At 33.2% G+C, this 18,069-nt stretch overlaps 2 protein-coding genes across 3 annotated transcripts; one reads left to right on the plus strand and one right to left on the minus strand.

Annotated features, from left to right (window-relative positions):
• Positions 1 to 321: 321 nt before the first annotated feature.
• On the plus strand, positions 322 to 5,774 carry LOC115960572 (rhodanese-like domain-containing protein 4A, chloroplastic). Its single transcript, XM_031079515.1, has 3 exons — positions 322 to 1,033; positions 1,970 to 2,072; positions 5,380 to 5,774. The coding sequence occupies exons 1-3, from the start codon at positions 390 to 392 to the stop codon at positions 5,575 to 5,577; spliced, it is 945 nt and encodes a 314-aa protein (XP_030935375.1). The 5' UTR covers positions 322 to 389; the 3' UTR covers positions 5,578 to 5,774.
• Positions 5,775 to 7,270: 1,496 nt separating this feature from the next.
• Positions 7,271 to 16,782, minus strand: LOC115961756 (probable transcription factor PosF21). Of its 2 annotated transcripts, XM_031080680.1 has the most exons (6): positions 16,546 to 16,782; positions 16,421 to 16,464; positions 15,683 to 16,169; positions 11,590 to 11,722; positions 11,297 to 11,381; positions 7,271 to 7,953 (listed from the first exon to the last, which is right to left on the minus strand). In XM_031080680.1, the coding sequence occupies exons 1-6, from the start codon at positions 16,626 to 16,628 to the stop codon at positions 7,508 to 7,510; spliced, it is 1,278 nt and encodes a 425-aa protein (XP_030936540.1). In that variant the 5' UTR covers positions 16,629 to 16,782; the 3' UTR covers positions 7,271 to 7,507. The 2 variants fall into 2 exon arrangements, with proteins under 2 accessions (XP_030936540.1, XP_030936541.1); XM_031080681.1 differs by lacking the exon at positions 16,421 to 16,464 and having other exon boundaries at positions 16,533 to 16,621.
• Between the last annotated feature and the right edge of the window lie 1,287 nt (positions 16,783 to 18,069).

Genomic DNA, 18,069 nt, shown 5'->3' on the forward strand with positions numbered 1-18,069 from the left:
AACAGTCTACAGGATGTTTACTTAAATTTGTATTTACCACGTTTCTCTCAATTTCTGAAAAAGAAATCTATTTTTACTTTCATTCTTGAGAATTTTTATTTTCTTCAGGTCAAAAGTTTGTGGATTTAAAATTTTAAATCCTAGTATTAGTTTATTTTTAAAATGAAGGAATATGTAAGTTGTAAGGACAAATAGCAAGTTGAAAAAGTTTCTATTCTTCTTGGACCAAAAAAGAAAAAAACAAAAAATAATAAGAGAAAAGTAAAGAGGAAAAAAAAAAAAAGAAAAAAAGAAAAAGAAAAGAGAAGACCCAACGGAAAACGAGAGAACCCAATCACATAAACTGATAAACTGCCACCCTTGCCTTTATCCTCTCTCTTTCTGTCCAAATGTTCCTCATGGAGTCTCTTTCCATGGTCGTCTCATCTTGTCCACTCAAAACCCAGAAACCATGCAGCTCTAAGCCCATTTCCACTTGCCATTTTTTAGCTTCTCATAAACCCTATTTCCCCACCAACAAAACCCCTCTCCAAAACCATCCTCTGCTTCTCCAAACCTCTCATTTGGCTCCCCTGTTTCAAAATCTAACAAAACCCCAACTCTCTCTCACTCTAATCAACCTCCTCACTCCTCTTCCTTGCTTTGCTTCTGAACCTGTTGTCTCTGACAAAATTAACCTGGAGTCAGTGTTACTTGCGATTGATGATTTTTTTAACAGGAACCCATTTTTTGTTGCTGGGTGTACTTTTATTTGGCTGATTGTCATACCTCTAACTGACGAGTTTTTCTTAAGAAAATACAGGTTCATTTCTGCCATTGATGCATTTAGAAAACTCAGGGACGACCCCAATGTTCAGCTCTTGGATATTAGGGACAATAAGACTGTGAAGTATTTGAGGTCTCCAAATTTGAAGATACTGAACAAGGGTGTGGTCCAAGTTCAGTATTCTGAGGGAGATGAAGATGGGTTTGTGAAGAAGGTCTTGCAAAGTTTTGGGGATGTGTCAAGTACTGTGGTCTGTGTTCTGGACAAGTAAGTGTCAAAATTTTATATTCAAAGTAACTCGTATCCTTTGAGAAACAAGATGTTTGGATTTTTTGGGGAGATAACACCCAATTGAGGCCTTAATATAACATATAGATACACTGGTCAACCCAAAAGCTTGAGACTATAGGTTTGGGCCAGTTTTGTTATATTATTTCAACTTCTTCACTTTTTTGTTTGTTTGTTGTCTTGGTTATTGCTGTAGTTGCTTAGTATATTTGAAGTGTGCATTAAGTTTACACTAAGAAAAGGAAATAATTCTGTTGCATGTTGTCATATTAATTCGCTATTTTTTCCCTACAGGATAGAACTTTAAACATTGAAATAGAGTACAAAAAATGGGCTTTGGTGTTGGTAAAAAAAAAGCCTCCCCCCTTCTCTCTTGTGGCTCAGTTGTTCAATTCTAAAAGATGACAATGCACCATTCTTCTTAAAAGGCTTGCAATTTATAAAGAGTAGAGAAATAACTTGTCAGGGATTGCTCATTTGGCTTATTTTCTGTTTCCCTTAACTCAACTGAATTCGTTATAAACTTGAATATCTTTCCCAAATTTTTTTGTTCTAAGTATTGTTGTAGAGGTTAAAGATGAATTCAGTTCAGTACGACTGTTTCTTTTCCTTTCTTTATTGGTATTATCGTTGTTCTGTAGCTAATTTAACTGTCAGTCGAATACTTCCTATCGAAATTTATGCTGTTTTCATGACTTGTGAAAAGAACGTTGTAGTTGGTTGACCACTAGTTAGCTGTAAAAATTGTTGTCTGTCTTAGTATTTCAGTTTTCTTTCTTGATAAATAAATGCTCTGTAAAGCATATGTTTATGGTGTAAAGATTACATCGAGCGCCAGACTTTCTGATTTTAACTTCCCTTGTTTGCACCAAAATATTCTTAATTTCATCAGTAGTTTCTCTTTTTGTAAGGTAGTTTTGATGGCAATTCCATTAAAGTGGCTGAGTTATTGTTCAAGAATGGTTTCAAAGAGGCCTACGCAATCAGAGGTGGGGTCAGAGGCGACAAAGGGTGGTTGGTATGCCTCTTTCATTCTTTTTCTCTCTATTTCAATCAGTTTTCCCCTATAGCATGGATATTAGTTTCTTTTCATTCATACATTTGTTGTAAATGGTCCACATTTGGTTGTGTCAAGATCTTTGTAACTAATTCTAATTATAAATGACTTTTAGTCCTGATTAGCTAAAAATTATTAAGTAATGGTAGGTTGGTTATATATGAAGAGACTGTAACTTCTAGGTTAGTTGTGTTCATCTACATCGTATGCATGTGGGCTATGATGCAACAGAAGAATTTGGATGTGCGGAGTGCTGACACCCTCTTGACACTTGTTGAGGAAGAATAGATTTAGGGAAATCTGTCTACATACTTGTGGGCTTAGGATTTGGAGAATTTGTGGATTTAGGGTTTAGAATTTTAGAAGAAAGAGCTAGGTCTTGAAAAGTTAGATATTAGGTAGCTATATGGTAGGTAAAATATGAGAGATTTTAGGGGTTGGTAGTGGAAGGGAAAAGGTTCTATTTGGGGTTGCAAAGAAGAAAATAACACTTGTTGCTCAAGGATTGTGAACAGTCCTGTGAAAAATGCTGTGAAAGTTCCCATGAATACTATCCACAAAAGAAAACAAAGCAGATCAAGAAGCATTCTAGGCACACAAGCCTTCCAAAAACCAATATGCTCAATTTTTCTATTAATCAACTCTGAATTATTTGAGTACAGAAGTACACTTATATAGTCTCTAGATCTTGACTCTTATGATAAGACTAGAATTCCCTTTTGACCAGTACACAAGCTCCTAAATGAATTGGACTAAAGCCTACACATAGAACCCATAAACTACATAACTCACATATAGGTCAAATAAAAGTCCAGACCTACAAATATAATTATTACTGACCTAATTAACCACCAAGTATTTTGCTTGACTTTGCCTTAGGCTTCCAAAGAGGATGCTTCCTATCTAACCATGTTATAGATGCATCATCACTTTGTCTACCTATATTGCAGTTGTAAGTTGTAACACTTCAACTCAAAAATTTCAATCCATGCAGAAAAAACATTTCTTTAGGAAACTTGATTTTTTTTTTTTTTACCTATCAAAAGAAAAAAAAAAAAAAAAAATTCAAGTTTCCTAATGAAATGTTTTTTCTGCGTGGATTTCAAAGCCACTTCAAGACCCTACAATAACCATATGCAAGATTTGTAAAGCTACCATAACTTAAGAAATTGTTGACAAGCTGAGAAGCATGGACACGATATTCAAGATGATAGGCTCTACATGGGGATTTTATATGGAAAGAAAAGAAAAAACAAAACAAATGGATAGGACTTAGGGTTTTGCTTGAAGTCAACATCAAGTGAATAAAACATAAAAATAGATAAAACCTTTGTATCGGCACCTAGGGTTGCTTGTAATTAGCAGCAAGCATGATAGAAACCCAAGAGTCAGCTCCTAGGTTTGCTTGGAATTAGCACCAAGCACTGGAAGTAAACCTCCACCCCAATTTTTTAAAATCCACAATTGACTGCTTACAATACTGCATTTTAGGGCCTTTAAATGCACCCCAAACTACATCATAGAAGGAAAGGAAATAACTTGTAACCTATTACATTAAATGCAATATAAAAAGAGAATAAAATCCTAAAAATCTTAGCATCCATGCATCACCACCAATAGGAAGATAACATGTGCATTGCACATGTCAAGAACAAATGTCATCTTCCTATTGGTGGTTGGAGCCAAACTTTGTCCTATTTTATTTATTTATAGGCATATGTTTATTTTAAGTTATAAATAACAACTATCAAAATCTTTAAAAACATATCTAAAATCAAAGGAAAACTCTTTTCCTCCCAACACACTTAAGGACACGCATGCAAGAGTGTCCCCAACATGTTTGATGCAGTCATGCTGAGGAATTTTAAGTTCCTGTTTGTCAAGAATATGTACATAATTTGAACTGGTTGAATGAATAGTTCAAGACCCAGGTTGATCAAAGGGAGAAGTGCAAGTCAGCTTAACTCAAGGAATCCTTGTAAGCCATGTACATGGGTCAAGAAATTTAGGGAAATTATAACTAGAACTGGTTTATAAAGAGAGAACCTAGGTCAATGTTTTATGACTACTACAGTAGTTGGGAGTATCTATAAATGAGTTACTTGTGTGGTTAGATACAGCCTTAAACACTGAAAAACAGAGCTCTGAAGAATTGACAAACCAGGACTGGTTTTACACTTTTATCCTCACTCTCACACAGCTGCATGTTCAGAACAATTATTTGTTTACATTATACAGGCAAATGTATAAACATATTCCTCTAGGATACTTCACATATTTAGGTGGCGTTTGGGTATTGCGTTTCTTGCGTTGCGTTTTCTGCGTTTTTTTTTCCTGGACACATGTCTGGCACTGTTCATTGTCCATGAACAGTGATTTTAGGCTTATGAACAGTGCCAAATGCGTGAACAGTAACTTTTATTATTTTTTTATTATTGTTTTCAGTTTTTAGTTTTTAGCAAAATAAGCGGTATTCAAACGAACCCTTAGGTACAGGTTTTACCAATTACTTGATGTACTCTGAAAGTTGTGTTAGATTCCATGTAAGGCCTATCCTTAGCAATGAATTGAAAGAGAAAAGAGCTCAATAAAGTCATCTTAATCTTTTTTTTTTTTTTTTCCTCCGGATTAGGTTCTGTGTCTTGCACATGAAGGTTTTATCTATCACAGTATCACTTGATAAAATATAATTAGCCAGTCCATAAAGCATGCTATTTCCTTTTCTGTTTTGATATTGTCTTTTGTATGCCTCTGTGTTTGTAATGGAATTTAGGAATTGAGCCAGAAATGCCATCTTCAATGTGAGCCTTGTATATTTTTTCATAGTCCCATTATTAATACTATTTATCGCTTCTCTCAAAGGAAAAGAAAATTTGTTGACTTTTGTTAGATCTTAGGAAAAGTGGAGAAATTATTAGATCCACTAGGGGAACTGCTGACGTGGTCCTCCCAACCAATGACAATGCCATCTATGCAAATGTGTGAGTGAGCTTTCTAATCAGCAGAAGAAATAAAAAATAAAAATTACCATGTGATGTCACATTTACATAAATAATAGCATTTTATTGGTTAAAAGGTTGGGGAGGACCACGTCAGCAATCCTCTTGGTAGACCTAATAATTTCTCGGAAAAGTGCATCTTTGGCACTTTCTTTGGTAATATCATTGAACTTTTGCTTAAGTCACTCTGATTTGTCTTTTCTTTTAAAAGAATTTACTTTTGATGTTTGGTAAAGTTATTAATTTATTTAGGAATTGAGCTTTTGTAGGCAATACAGGATTCTCTTTTGCCTCCTTCAGTGCATATCTATCCCAAGAAGAAAGTTAAAACTTCTCAACAACTTAGGATGAATGGAGTTATTCAGCAAACCAAAGATGAAAATGGTTCTGCCTCTTCTGCTAATATCCCTATAGAAGACAAATGGATAAATGATGGTCATCTGAACAAGACAACAGAATCCCAATAGTAATATATGTCCATCTTCACTTTCTCTCTCGGTTGCGTGTTTGTGTAATATGTTTTATATTAACACAATAAGTTAAATATAGAGCTATTGATAATTGTAAATGCAAGCTTGAACCTTTCATGTCTAAATACCACCACGTTCCATGGTGTGCAGCTGAATGTAAATTTTAGCACAAGACATTTTTCAAAGTCGTGCTGCCAATGGCAAAGGAAAAAATATGGGTTAGGTGTGGTTTTGCATACTTCACATAACTCACAATAAACTGAATTATGGTACTTTTTATTTTTTTTGTCACAAAGTCAAAGATGATAAGTTTTAAGATTATCCACTCTATTATGGTGATTATAACTTTCTTTTTGGTTGAATCATTATAGTGATTATTATTGACAAACTTAAATACATGTGAATAAGAAACATGATTAAGTATATGCCTAACCACCGCGCACCCTTAGTGCGGTGGTCACTCCAAGTATAAATGCTTGTGGGGTGTGGGGGACAAAGGCTGGAGCTCAAGTTTTCAAGAGGGAGTTTCACACAGATATACATTTAAATTAAGTTAGGGTAGAATTTCTATCTTGTATATAAGAAAAAAAAAGTATATGCCTAATTTTGCAAATTTATGAAGTGTTGCAAAAAGTTTCTATGCGAAAGTTATTAATAAACAAAATTTCATATTTAAAAAATAATAATAATAGTAACATCATAATTGTTTCCCAAAGATCATTTTCAAATCATAAAGATAATAATTCATAATTTTCCTAAATAATTAACTTGCCTCAATGGGTTTAGATGTCATAATATATATGCTACTATTTATCAATGGAAAGTCATCAATTCATGAAAATCATCCATGAATGTTATAAGATTCTTACAGTACTATCAGTAGAGAAGTGAAGAGATTGCGTGATTCACAACCATTCATGAATGTTAAGTTATAAGATTCTTTCTAGATGGCTAGAGGGACCATTGAATTTCACATTGTAGAAAGTATACCTCTAAAATTGTAGATGAAATAGACAAGTAGTTTCTTGGACAAATGATTATCTATTTACATGGTTTAAATGAGTACATTTATTCAGAAAAGATATATGGGTGTGTCCGTGTGTGAGTTGGATACTCGAGCTTGAAAGAGAGGGAGAGAGTATACAGTGACATTTAGCTTCCATTAGGTTTAAGACAAAGAATAACAAGGAATTCATTTAATACAATAATATAACAGTATATCTTATATTTTTCTGATTTATAAAATCTTCTAGGCATTGGAGTTTCAGTCTATATGAGGGAGAGTCTTCAAGCTTGTAACTTTTTTTTTTTTTTTTTTTTGGGTTGATAATTTGATAGTTGGAGAATGGAAGAATTGACTATTGAATACACCTTTATTGGAGACATCAGATATGCTCGTCGAGTTACAAGGCTTTTGACAGCTTGTATATTATTTCGTATCTTGTAAATATGATCCCGTGGTCACCAAAGGGACATAGTGGATGATAAAAACTGTACATCATAACATATCAAATATATATGACCCACAGAAATAACATGGCAACCATTCAATAAAATGAAAGTAAGTGCTTTCAATTAGAGAAATTGGTAGGAACCTAGAGAAGTTGAAAAACAATGGATACCATACATTTGTGTATGACAAACCAAGTAAAAAATTGTACGCAAGATTGCATCTCTCAATGAGCCTATGTCCATCAACTAGTGCAACATATACGCACTTCACCCCTACAGGAATCAATAGGTATAGGTCATCCAAAGAAAATATTCAATCTTCAAATGTTTTCTTACTTTTTTCTTTTCGTTTATGAAGACAATAGGATAAAAGATATGCCAGAGTCCTGAAAAGTGAATTCCATAAACCGTTGTCCAAACAGACTAATGCCACGGAAAATGAAACCAGTTATGATTTGGAATAATTGTTGACTGCTTAAATACATCTCCCATTAGCACTTGGAGAAGGCATAGAATGATATGCTCCTATGTTCCTGTCCTCAAATTGCATTTGCTGAACAAATGGTTGCTGGTTTTCTTGCAGTTGAAGATGATCGGGCATTACCTGCAGATTATTCTGTATTTGAGATTGATATTGCTGCAGATTCTGTGCAAATTGACCAGGTTGTTCCTGCTGCTCATGTTCAACTTGATAGGAAGATTGCCCATTTTGCTGTTGAGGATGATACTGGGGTTGTTGGCCCTGGTTTGGAATCTGAATTGGGAGCTGAGAAAATTGAGGTGTTGCTAATGGAACATCCACTGCATGAAGGTTGTTATCAGAAGATGCAATGAAGTTGATCACTGTCCCACCATTGGCAATTACTTGGTTCTTCAATAGATTCAAAATTTCATTCTCCCTTTTCATTTCATCATTCAATACTGTATAAAAAACACAAAGATTTTACTATATGCACAGTAAATGACATACCAAAAATATTGCATGCATCATAGTTAACAAATGCTTTTTCAAATTTTTGACATACTGAGTCAACTCCACCAGATTGCGGCTACTATAGAAAATTGGATTTTGTTAAACAATATGACATTTCTAGCCAAGTAGTAGAAGCTATTTTCTATAATGGCAGTACATTGCAATGAGGTATAGTTTTTCTTTAAGAAAAATATTTCTTTTGTTTGCAAAAGTGTACGTCTAATAGTTAATCACAGCCCAATCCTTGTAGCCTACTTCGGATTGAGATTCAGTGCAACAGTTAGGGCTATTGCATCATGCAATTACCACATCCATGTGAGATGTAAAATTTGACAAGACCAAAAAAAAGGGTTAAAAAATATTTACTCAATCAACTTTTAGATCTCACATAGGGTGGTAATTGCGTGGTAATTGCATGGTGCAATAGCTAGGCTATTACATTGGATCCAAATTTGCCTACTTCTATCCAATCTTTTGGATCAAGTTTGTCAGCAAATAAAACTATATATTAACAAACAATGTTTAATAAAAATGTTTTACCACATTATCAAACACATCAAATCACGTATTAAACTAGAACATGTTGAACATGACATAACTAATTGGTTTATGCTAAAGTATTTGGACCTAGGTCAAGCTTGGCATAGAACAGGTCATCCTAAGATTCCTAACCTAAAGTTGGTCTAGGATGGTTTTAGCAATCAAGCAAAAAGAATGAGATCGAACCTGTGAAGGTCAAGATAAGTGCATTAAATAATAATCAATCCATAATAAATGATAAATAGAAGAAATTTGTATCTTGGTTGTTTTTATTTACAACTTCTAGTATAATTTCATTAAAAAAAGTACTATTACAGCTGCTTCATCATAAAACTTCATAAAATGAATTGATACTTATAAATTGGTCTTTGGTTCAAGTTCTCCCTATCCTATTCCATACAAAAGGATCTTTGAAGTATTGATTAATCAAACCGGAGTTGTTATGTAGACAATTAGAAGGAAAAAGTAAGCACATGTAGGGATGGCAATGGGGCGGAGTGAGACCAAATCATGGATGCTTTGCCCCCACCTCGCCCCACACCTATTACAAAAATATAAAATTATACCAAAAATTACAATTAAATTGATCACATGAAATCAAACTATGTTTCATTAAGTAAGTCAATAATATAAACCAAAGTATATAACAAGACCATAAAAGAAAAGTTTTAATATCTTAGCATTTTACTTAATAATACAAGTTACTAAGAACCCTAGGGGAGTTTTTTAAATATAAATAAAATAAAGGGTTTATATATATATATATATATATATGGGGCAATGGGCCAGGGTCCTTGTCTCACTCTAGGGTGCAGGGCCAAAATCTCATCCCATCTCCGCCCCCACCACCTCTGCACAGTAAGAAAAATCCACGTAGACATGTGGGTTAGGTCAGAGTGGGGCAAAACAAAATCGCCATCCCTATTTCCTACACAAGATTTATCGCAAATATATTGCCATATAGAAAGCAACCAATAAGCTAGATGAGTGGTAAAAATTTCTTAAAATAACTTTGCCCTTGTTATATCATTTTCACAAATCTGCAATCATTATTTAGAAAAGCAACATATATACATATATAAAATCTTACTATTTGTCAAGAATTACAGTTAAGCTATTTAATGGATGATTTAATATGGTCCCCCACAATTAAATGTGACACTTTTACATGTTTGTCATCATATTTAGAAAGGAAAAATACCAGAAAAGTATCTGGGCATTCATTAATTACATTCTTTTTAATTTTCAAATCTACTATTAATTAGAATCCTTTATTCTCTCAAAAAATCCTTTATAATTCTTTTTCCTGAAGCCTTGATTTTTACAAACTCACTATAAACGTGTCCTTGCAATTGATAAGAGAAACCAAATTATAAATGAAACATGATTACATTTCTTTGTAGTTGATAAAAGAAACAACAACAGAAATGAAACTAGGTTAAGAAAGAATCAGCAATAGGCATAACAATATCTCTCTTTCCCTGCTGCATGTTTAGCAATTGCTTCTAATGATAAGAATTCACTAAAATGAAGAGAAAAGGTTATAATGTGATTTAGGTGAGTCTGAAAATGTATGCGAGTTCTTAGTACCATTCTTGTAAGAGTTAGTTTAATTAGAAAGACAAGATGCTTCCCGAACCTCTTTCTTCTTTCACAATGTTGAAAATTTTTGATAATGCTAATTTTTCTGTCACTATCATCTATAACATTCCTTTTCTTTTTATCTCTCTTTACAATATTCAGCTTACAGTAACAAGCTATAAACCTATAATTAATTATATGTCATAATTTGTATATTTACGATTGTACATTTTTGGAAACTAATAATTCAGCTCATTCTACTCCAAAGAAGATTAAAACCCCAAAGTTGTTCATCAAAAAAAAAAAAAAAAAAAAAAGCCCAAAGTTGGGTATAAACTTCATTGGTCTCAATTAGCTCAATATTTTCCAATTAGTTTTTCCTCATCAACAGTTTCAAAGCCCATGGTGGAAGGAAACAATATCGTACGCAATGTGAATAGTTCATGATGTCCAACCAGTTAGTGTGAAAAATGCAATATATGCAGAAACTATGCCAGAGAAATAGTTTTCACATTATTATATTTTAATCAAATATAAAAAATAAAAATAAATTTTACATATAGCAAGTTCCATATGATTTGGATAAATTCAATTGTACTGATACAAAAAAATCACTAACACAACTGATTTTAAAGTGCAAGCTCCTTATATGACAGTTAGGTCCTACTTGACAAAAGAAGAAAGTTTTGTCTCCTAAAAGATCTAATTGAATACTAAAAAGGGAAGACAATCTGAAAAACACAGTATACAAGATCATGTGTATCTCCTTGGCGCGTGTTCACACACACACAAACACACAGAAGATATTTAAAAAAAAAAAATTAGTAATAGGAAAAAAATGATAATTATATTTTAATCATATTTGTTTAGTTTGAATTCATTTGTCAACATGTAGTTCAAAATGTTGCACTTTAGCCACCTGATCGAAATTAGTTCTTCAATAAAATTAACTGAAAATAATTAAAAATCAAATGTTAAAAATCACAATCTTTGAAAGTAAACTCTGAGAACAAAGAAATGACCTCATGACAATATGTATACATTACATCTTTGAACCAGAAACAAATAAAATTAAACTTCAGGTGAGAAAGTATAATTAAAGGTTGGAGTATTAGAACGTAAACTGGAAGAAAAGCACCAAAACTGCAAAGAAGTGAAAGAAATCCTTACAATCTTGCAAGCGCATTAGCTGCTCCATGTTGTCTAGACTTTCTTTCAGTCTATTGCTTTCAGCCTTCAGGAAATAGTTGTCTCTCTGCTTATTAATGTATTGAACAACATAAAACTTCACAAATTGCTTTTGAAAAATAAGAAAATAAGCTGCTTCTATCGTAAAAGAAAAAAGAATGCTCGTCAATAACATATATGGGTAAACCAAAAGTGTAAAAAAAAATGTTATCTTTTTACTTTGAAAATAAATTCCTCGTTTGCTAAACTGTTATGATGCCAGTCATGCTAATTACCTGATTTATGTTAGATTTGGTTGATAATGCATCCCTTTCTGATAGCAAGCATTGTAATTTATGTTCAAGCATACAAATATAAAGCTTCTTCTTCTCCTTCGCTCTCACAGCAGACAATCTGTTTGTTATAATTCTATCACAGATTCAATCAAACAAATAAGCATGTCAGTTATGTTTAGAAAAGGATAACATGTAAAATAAAAGATTAGCAACATTCTGGTTAGTTTGAGAGAACTAAATATGGATTTGGCTAGGTAACATCACCTAAAAAACCATTTAATAATGACAAGCAACCACGGTATTGAAAAACAACACGTTTAAGACATTTGCCTCTAATGATATCCTTTTCACTTAGCCTTTAATCCCAACTAAAAAGGTATTGACTCTATGGATCCTTTTCACTTAATTAGTCATGGTGGGCTACATTTGCATATATCTAAAGAAATTACATATATGCACAAATAACATACACTATCTGATCAAGGGATTAAACCAGACAAACCACAAGACATTTTCAAAGCAATTATCAACTAAGAACTTTAACTATAAAGGGAAAGTTTGATCATTGTCATATTGACAAAAATTATCACAGTTATAAAATCATCAAAGTGAAGCTTTTCTCAAAAGTTAGAATAGTTAGAGCATTTAATAAATCCTTCTACTCCTAATGCACAAATAGGCACTTCTCTAGGTATTGCAAAAAGTGTCCCATAAAATTTTCATTATTACAGTATTAATTGTCCTTCCATACAAATTTAAGAACTCAAAAGTTAACCGGGATATTTGTCAGCTTGATAATGTATGTTCGCAAAAACACAAGCTTTTGGCTGCATCATTTTGGGAAATTTTTTTGAATTGCACATGACCACAATATTGAAATATAAGACTTATATATGTAGAAAATGGAAGACAATGTCAGAGTTCATAATTGTTTCCAATAAAAATCCCAAAAAAAAAAAGCACCAAATAAGCTTCCTATCTTCTGAATAATTTGAATATTCAATTTTGAGAGACAGGAGTGATGCAGTCTCTAACACTACTAAAGGGAAAACCAACACTTTCTCATTTTTCGAAGATATATTTTGCTAGAACTTCCTACAAGGTGTTTCCTAAAGATCATAAATATGAGCAAGTCCATAAACTCCAATGGTTTAATTACACATATTTAGTAATATAACATCTTTTATACTTGACTAGGCTTTAAGATTTCACCGTTGAACTTGCTTTCTAAATAAGTACATTCCTGTTGACAAGTTTGTTTGTTTTTATTTTTATTTATTTTTTATTATATAAATTTTTTTCTATACTTCTACGGCCATGCTTAGATTTTCCCTAGGGAGCTTGTGAAAGACACCTGAGTTAATAGAAACATGGGTTATAAAGCTAAATAAACATATTAGGAATTCACGGGCATGGATGAAAATTTATGACATTTGATTGATATTTTTCATTCACATAAGTCATTATATATTTCCCATCTATTCAATCAACATAATGATAGCAATCATATATGTTAACTTCAACGATGACCGTTAAATCAATAAATAACTAATCATACTTAATTAAAAGGATATCTATCTTAATTACTAACTACTACACAATAAATTTCATGATACATTTTCAAACAATGGAAAAAGAAGATTAGAAGCACGTACAAAGAAGAAAATAATCAAAAGCGCGCCAAAATTTTCAATCATACTTGTAAATCAGCTAACACAAATTAATGGAGGCAGATTAACCAATAATAGATTGCAGCATAAGGAATAAATGTCATGATACATTTTCAAACCATGGACAAAGAAGATTAGAAGCATGTTAGGAATGCTATAAGCATATGGATAATAATTGTTGTATTGAGATTTAGTTAGTTAGTTAGTAACAATTCCAAGCATGTTAATCACATTTAGCACATGTTGGAATTATTAATACACATGGGGAATAATAGAACCTAGTTAGTTAGTTAGTTAGTTACAATTCCAAGCATGTTAATCACATTTAGCACATGTTGGAATTACTAATGCACATGGGGAATAATAGAACCATTAGGATGAGGCCATGTGGACCAATGAGATTAGAGCTAGTCTCCTATAAATACATGATTGTAATCCAATATGAGAAATCAATGAAGAATAAACCAATTGTTAGTGAATTAGTGCATCTCTCTCTCTTAATCTCTCTCTTTCTCTATGGAGGGTGACTACCTCGAATTAAGTCAATTTCCCTATAATCCCCATCCATTCCCCTATAATTCCCATCAATCTCCATTAGGAACCACCGGGTTCTTAACAAATGGTATCAGAGCCGTTGATCCAGAGACGGGCAATTTTGATGAAAGAAAACTTTTGAAAAAAATACAAGGATTGTTAAACAAAGCTTTAGAAGAATCTAAGGATATTTCAAAGAAGATGAAGGCCTTGGATGAATCTAACATGGCCATGAAGGAGGAGCTCTCAAGATTGCAAGAGGGTCTCGAGAACATGACGGAAGAGGAGTTACAATCTCTTGATTCAATGAAACTCGAAGAACAAATCAAGTTCCAAGAATCTACTACTGTTGTTGCAAACCGAGATGGTGATTTTTGTGTCAATGTGGATGATGATATACATGTACATGCTGCCCTTGAAGTTCAGTCGAAAGAATCAACAAAGAAGGTGATGATGATCGTCCAAGAACCCATTCTTGATGCACCAATGGAGGCTTCCATTCAAGAGTCTATGATTCAAGAATTGGCAATCCAAGTGTCGGTGATCCAAGAATCCAAGATACAAGCTCCAAGAATTCTAATGGTTCTAGAATCAAATGAGGTCTTGAGGATACTAGAACATTTCAAGGTTCAAAGAACCAATGAGACCTTGAAGATTGAAGAACCATTGAAGGCTCAAGACTTTGAGCAAAGTTTGAAGATTTACGAAGAAGAAACCTTCATGTGCACCGGCCGCTTGTCAAAGAGAAATGCATGAATATGGTGATCAAAATGTCACTACGGTATTGGTCCATTGGAAGATCTCCTTTGATGAAGATGCTATTTCACAACAACACCTTGTGGGCAAGGTGTTTTCAAGGGGAGGGAAATGTTAGGAATGCTATAAGCATATGGATAATAATTGTTGTATTGAGATTTAGTTAGTTAGTTAGTTACAATTCCAAGCATGTTAATCACATTTAGCACATGTTGGAATTATTAATACACATGGGGAATAATAGAACCTAGTTAGTTAGTTAGTTAGTTACAATTCCAAGCATGTTAATCACATTTAGCACATGTTGGAATTACTAATGCACATGGGGAATAATAGAACCATTAGGATGAGGCCATGTGGACCAATGAGATTAGAGCTAGTCTCCTATAAATACATGATTGTAATCCAATATGAGAAAGGAATGAAGAATAAACCAATTTGTTAGTGCATTTCTCTCTTAATCTCTCTCTTTCTCTATGGAGGGTGATACCATTTGTTAAGAACCCGGTGGTTCCTAATGGAGATTGATGGGGATTATAGGGGAATGGATGGGGATTATAGGGAAATTGACTTAATTCGAGGTAGTCACCCTCCATAGAGAAAGAGAGAGATTAAGAGAGAGAGATGCACTAATTCACTAACAATTGGTTTATTCTTCATTGATTTCTCATATTGGATTACAATCATGTATTTATAGGAGACTAGCTCTAATCTCATTGGTCCACATGGCCTCATCCTAATGGTTCTATTATTCCCCATGTGCATTAGTAATTCCAACATGTGCTAAATGTGATTAACATGCTTGGAATTGTAACTAACTAACTAACTAACTAGGTTCTATTATTCCCCATGTGTATTAATAATTCCAACATGTGCTAAATGTGATTAACATGCTTGGAATTGTAACTAACTAACTAACTAAATCTCAATACAACAATTATTATCCATATGCTTATAGCATTCCTAACAAAGCACGTACAAAGAAGAAAATCATCAAAAGTGCGCCAAAATTTTCAATCATATATGTAAATCAGCTAATACAAATTAATGGAGGCAGAATAACCAATATTAGATAGTAGCATAAGGAAAAGAGATTATAATTCCCAAAAGATAATCTACATATATTTCTATACCTCTTTGCTCGCTTTGGATCATGTTGGGCTATCTCTGCAAGTGCTGCAGCAGACAAGCATCTCCGTACAATTGGTTGGGGCGCATCATCAGTGGATCCTGCTGGTGCTGGTAATGACACAGTTGTTTCTGGTGGAGCTTGCTCTTGGGGCACAGGATCAGTAGATGGATCCACAGGATTTGATGGTGCTGGTACAACAGAAGAAGTTTCAAAAGCAGGCGAATCAATCAAACCTATATTCATGCTGATGAATTTCGAAAAGAAATTCTCTTCGGCCTCCTCCATTTCATCCAAAATAGAAGTTCCATCCACCAAGCCTAAACCCAAGTCTGAGCCTAAGCCTGAGCCTGAACCTTCATGTTTGTCATAAAAGCTAGTATTGTTTGAAACAAGGTTTTCACTATCAGGAAATTGAGGCTGATATCCATGCATAAAAAACATGTCTTCATCTTCCAACAGAGGATTCTTCCCTTTATCCATGAAGTGATCTATAAAAAAAATTAAAACAAAAACCTAGTAATGTAAAACCCTAAATGACACAACAAATAATTGATTGAAAGAACTGCAAACAATAGAATATCTTATTACTCTTTAATTAAACAAGAGGACGATCAAAGCCAACCATGTTAACTAGACTTTGATTAAAATAAAAAGATAGAAAAACCCATCAAGAATATTGATAATTATCATATAAGTTTCAGAATGAAAAAATCAGAAAAATTAAGGGATCAGAACCTACGTTGACGGCAGAGAAAAAGGCATCTAAACACTGAGATATGATATCTAGAAAGGAAAAAGAAAAAGCATTAAGCACAACAGAATGTAACCTCAAATGAGAGAGAGATAAATACCCAGAAGAGAGACCTAATTGAGGACGCTTCTGCAAGTAGAGCTTTAGTGCACGTCTCCTTTATATGGAAGCTGGTGAACTGGAATAGAACTTCCATATTTGAGTAGAAAATACCCAGAAAAAATTGACAGACATGGCAACAAACTCATATTTATTACTGGAGTGGGTAGGTTGGACTGGAAGACACGGAAATGGTGCATTTTGTATCGAACTTGTTGGAACTATCAACCATAGTAATTATACTATGTGAGTTTGCTCGACTGTTCGTCTTTGCCACCAGTTTTTTTTTTTTTTTTTCATAAATATAAGTTGTTGATATTTGCGCAGTTTTCGCAACTCGCGCACACAACTCCCTCACATAACTTCATAGGTGTTGAGCCACTACTGTTAATGCAAACAAAAAATTACAATGTACAATGAATGTCTCTCACTCTCGTAGTAGGTTTCATTAATATTATAGTGGGAATCTATGGGTTACATTACTTCCAAACTATTGATTTATTTTTCATAAATGTGAACTTTTTTTTTATAGAAAAGTGAGTAAAATTAAAATTGAGTTTTCAAAGATGATTTCTCTTGACAATATTATAATTAATTTTAATATTAATAATTATTTTGCTTATAATTTTTTTTAAGATGTTAGGGATATTAAAAAAATTTACTATCACGGAATTGAAGGCTAGAAATCAAGCAAACAATAATCACAACTGGAAATTTGAATTTATGGGTGAGGTTGCATATGCATGATAGAGGTTAATTTATGTACACAAACTCCTTAAAATATGTACTCACGGGGCCTTTTATAAGAGAAATCTCAAGTGCATGAGCTTCTAACAAAGAGGAATCAGTCTTGCTTTGGGTTCATAGGAGGAAATTCCCATAAATGGATTTACCAAACTTTTTCAACACATGCTTGATAACCTGTGCATGCAGGCTGGAACTTGGGTATGTAGATTACCAATCCGTGTGTGTGGAACTAGGGTTCCAAAGGGTTTTTGTAGGTTTGAAAAATATTGAGTTCTCTATCATCTTGCTTGATCGGGACTTTTTGGCAATGGGTCTTTGAGTATTATCATTGGGAAATGGAGCTTAAGTCATAACATATATAAAATAAGGTGTCTACAATGTCTAATTAATTCTATTATTGGCTTAGGGTTAAAACGGTGTTAAGTTTCTTATTTGTAATCAGAGAATTAAGTATTTACAAACCATTATAATAGGTTCGAGAATTCATTTTGTACGTAGGGAATGTGTAAAGCATTCTACAACGTCTATTTATTAACAGTTACCATATTTAATTATACATCAATCTTTATAGTTTATAAGATATTTTATTGATAAAATAATAAATAAAGTATTGGAATATTCACATGTGAGCGGTGTGGTTAGTTAATTTTTGAAATCCCATGTGAGATGCTAATGACAAAAGTGAGTAGTTTTTTTTTTTAATTTTTTTAATTTTTTTTTAACAAAAGTGAGTAGTTAATTTAACAAAATTAGGCCCAAACTCATTAGCTTAACTTTTGGCTCAATAAACC

This window comes from Quercus lobata, chromosome 9, assembly GCF_001633185.2.
Source record: "Quercus lobata isolate SW786 chromosome 9, ValleyOak3.0 Primary Assembly, whole genome shotgun sequence".
Classification (NCBI taxonomy): domain Eukaryota; kingdom Viridiplantae; phylum Streptophyta; class Magnoliopsida; order Fagales; family Fagaceae; genus Quercus; species Quercus lobata.

Excerpts from the sequence above, each read along its gene's own strand:
- LOC115960572 (XM_031079515.1), top strand. The coding sequence starts at position 390 with ATGTTCCTCATGGAGTCTCTTTCCATGGTCGTCTCATCTTGTCCACTC. Across the intron at positions 1,034-1,969 it reads GTGGTCTGTGTTCTGGACAA|TTTTGATGGCAATTCCATTA; the intron begins GTAAGTGTCAAA and ends TTTGTAAGGTAG. Across the intron at positions 2,073-5,379 it reads GAGGCGACAAAGGGTGGTTG|GCAATACAGGATTCTCTTTT; the intron begins GTATGCCTCTTT and ends GAGCTTTTGTAG.
- LOC115961756 (XM_031080680.1), bottom strand. The coding sequence starts at position 16,628 with ATGGAAGTTCTATTCCAGTTCACCAGCTTCCATATAAAGGAGACGTGC. Across the intron at positions 16,465-16,545 it reads GCAGAAGCGTCCTCAATTAG|ATATCATATCTCAGTGTTTA; the intron begins GTCTCTCTTCTG and ends TTTCCTTTCTAG. Across the intron at positions 11,382-11,589 it reads CCAAATCTAACATAAATCAG|AGAGACAACTATTTCCTGAA; the intron begins GTAATTAGCATG and ends ATTAATAAGCAG.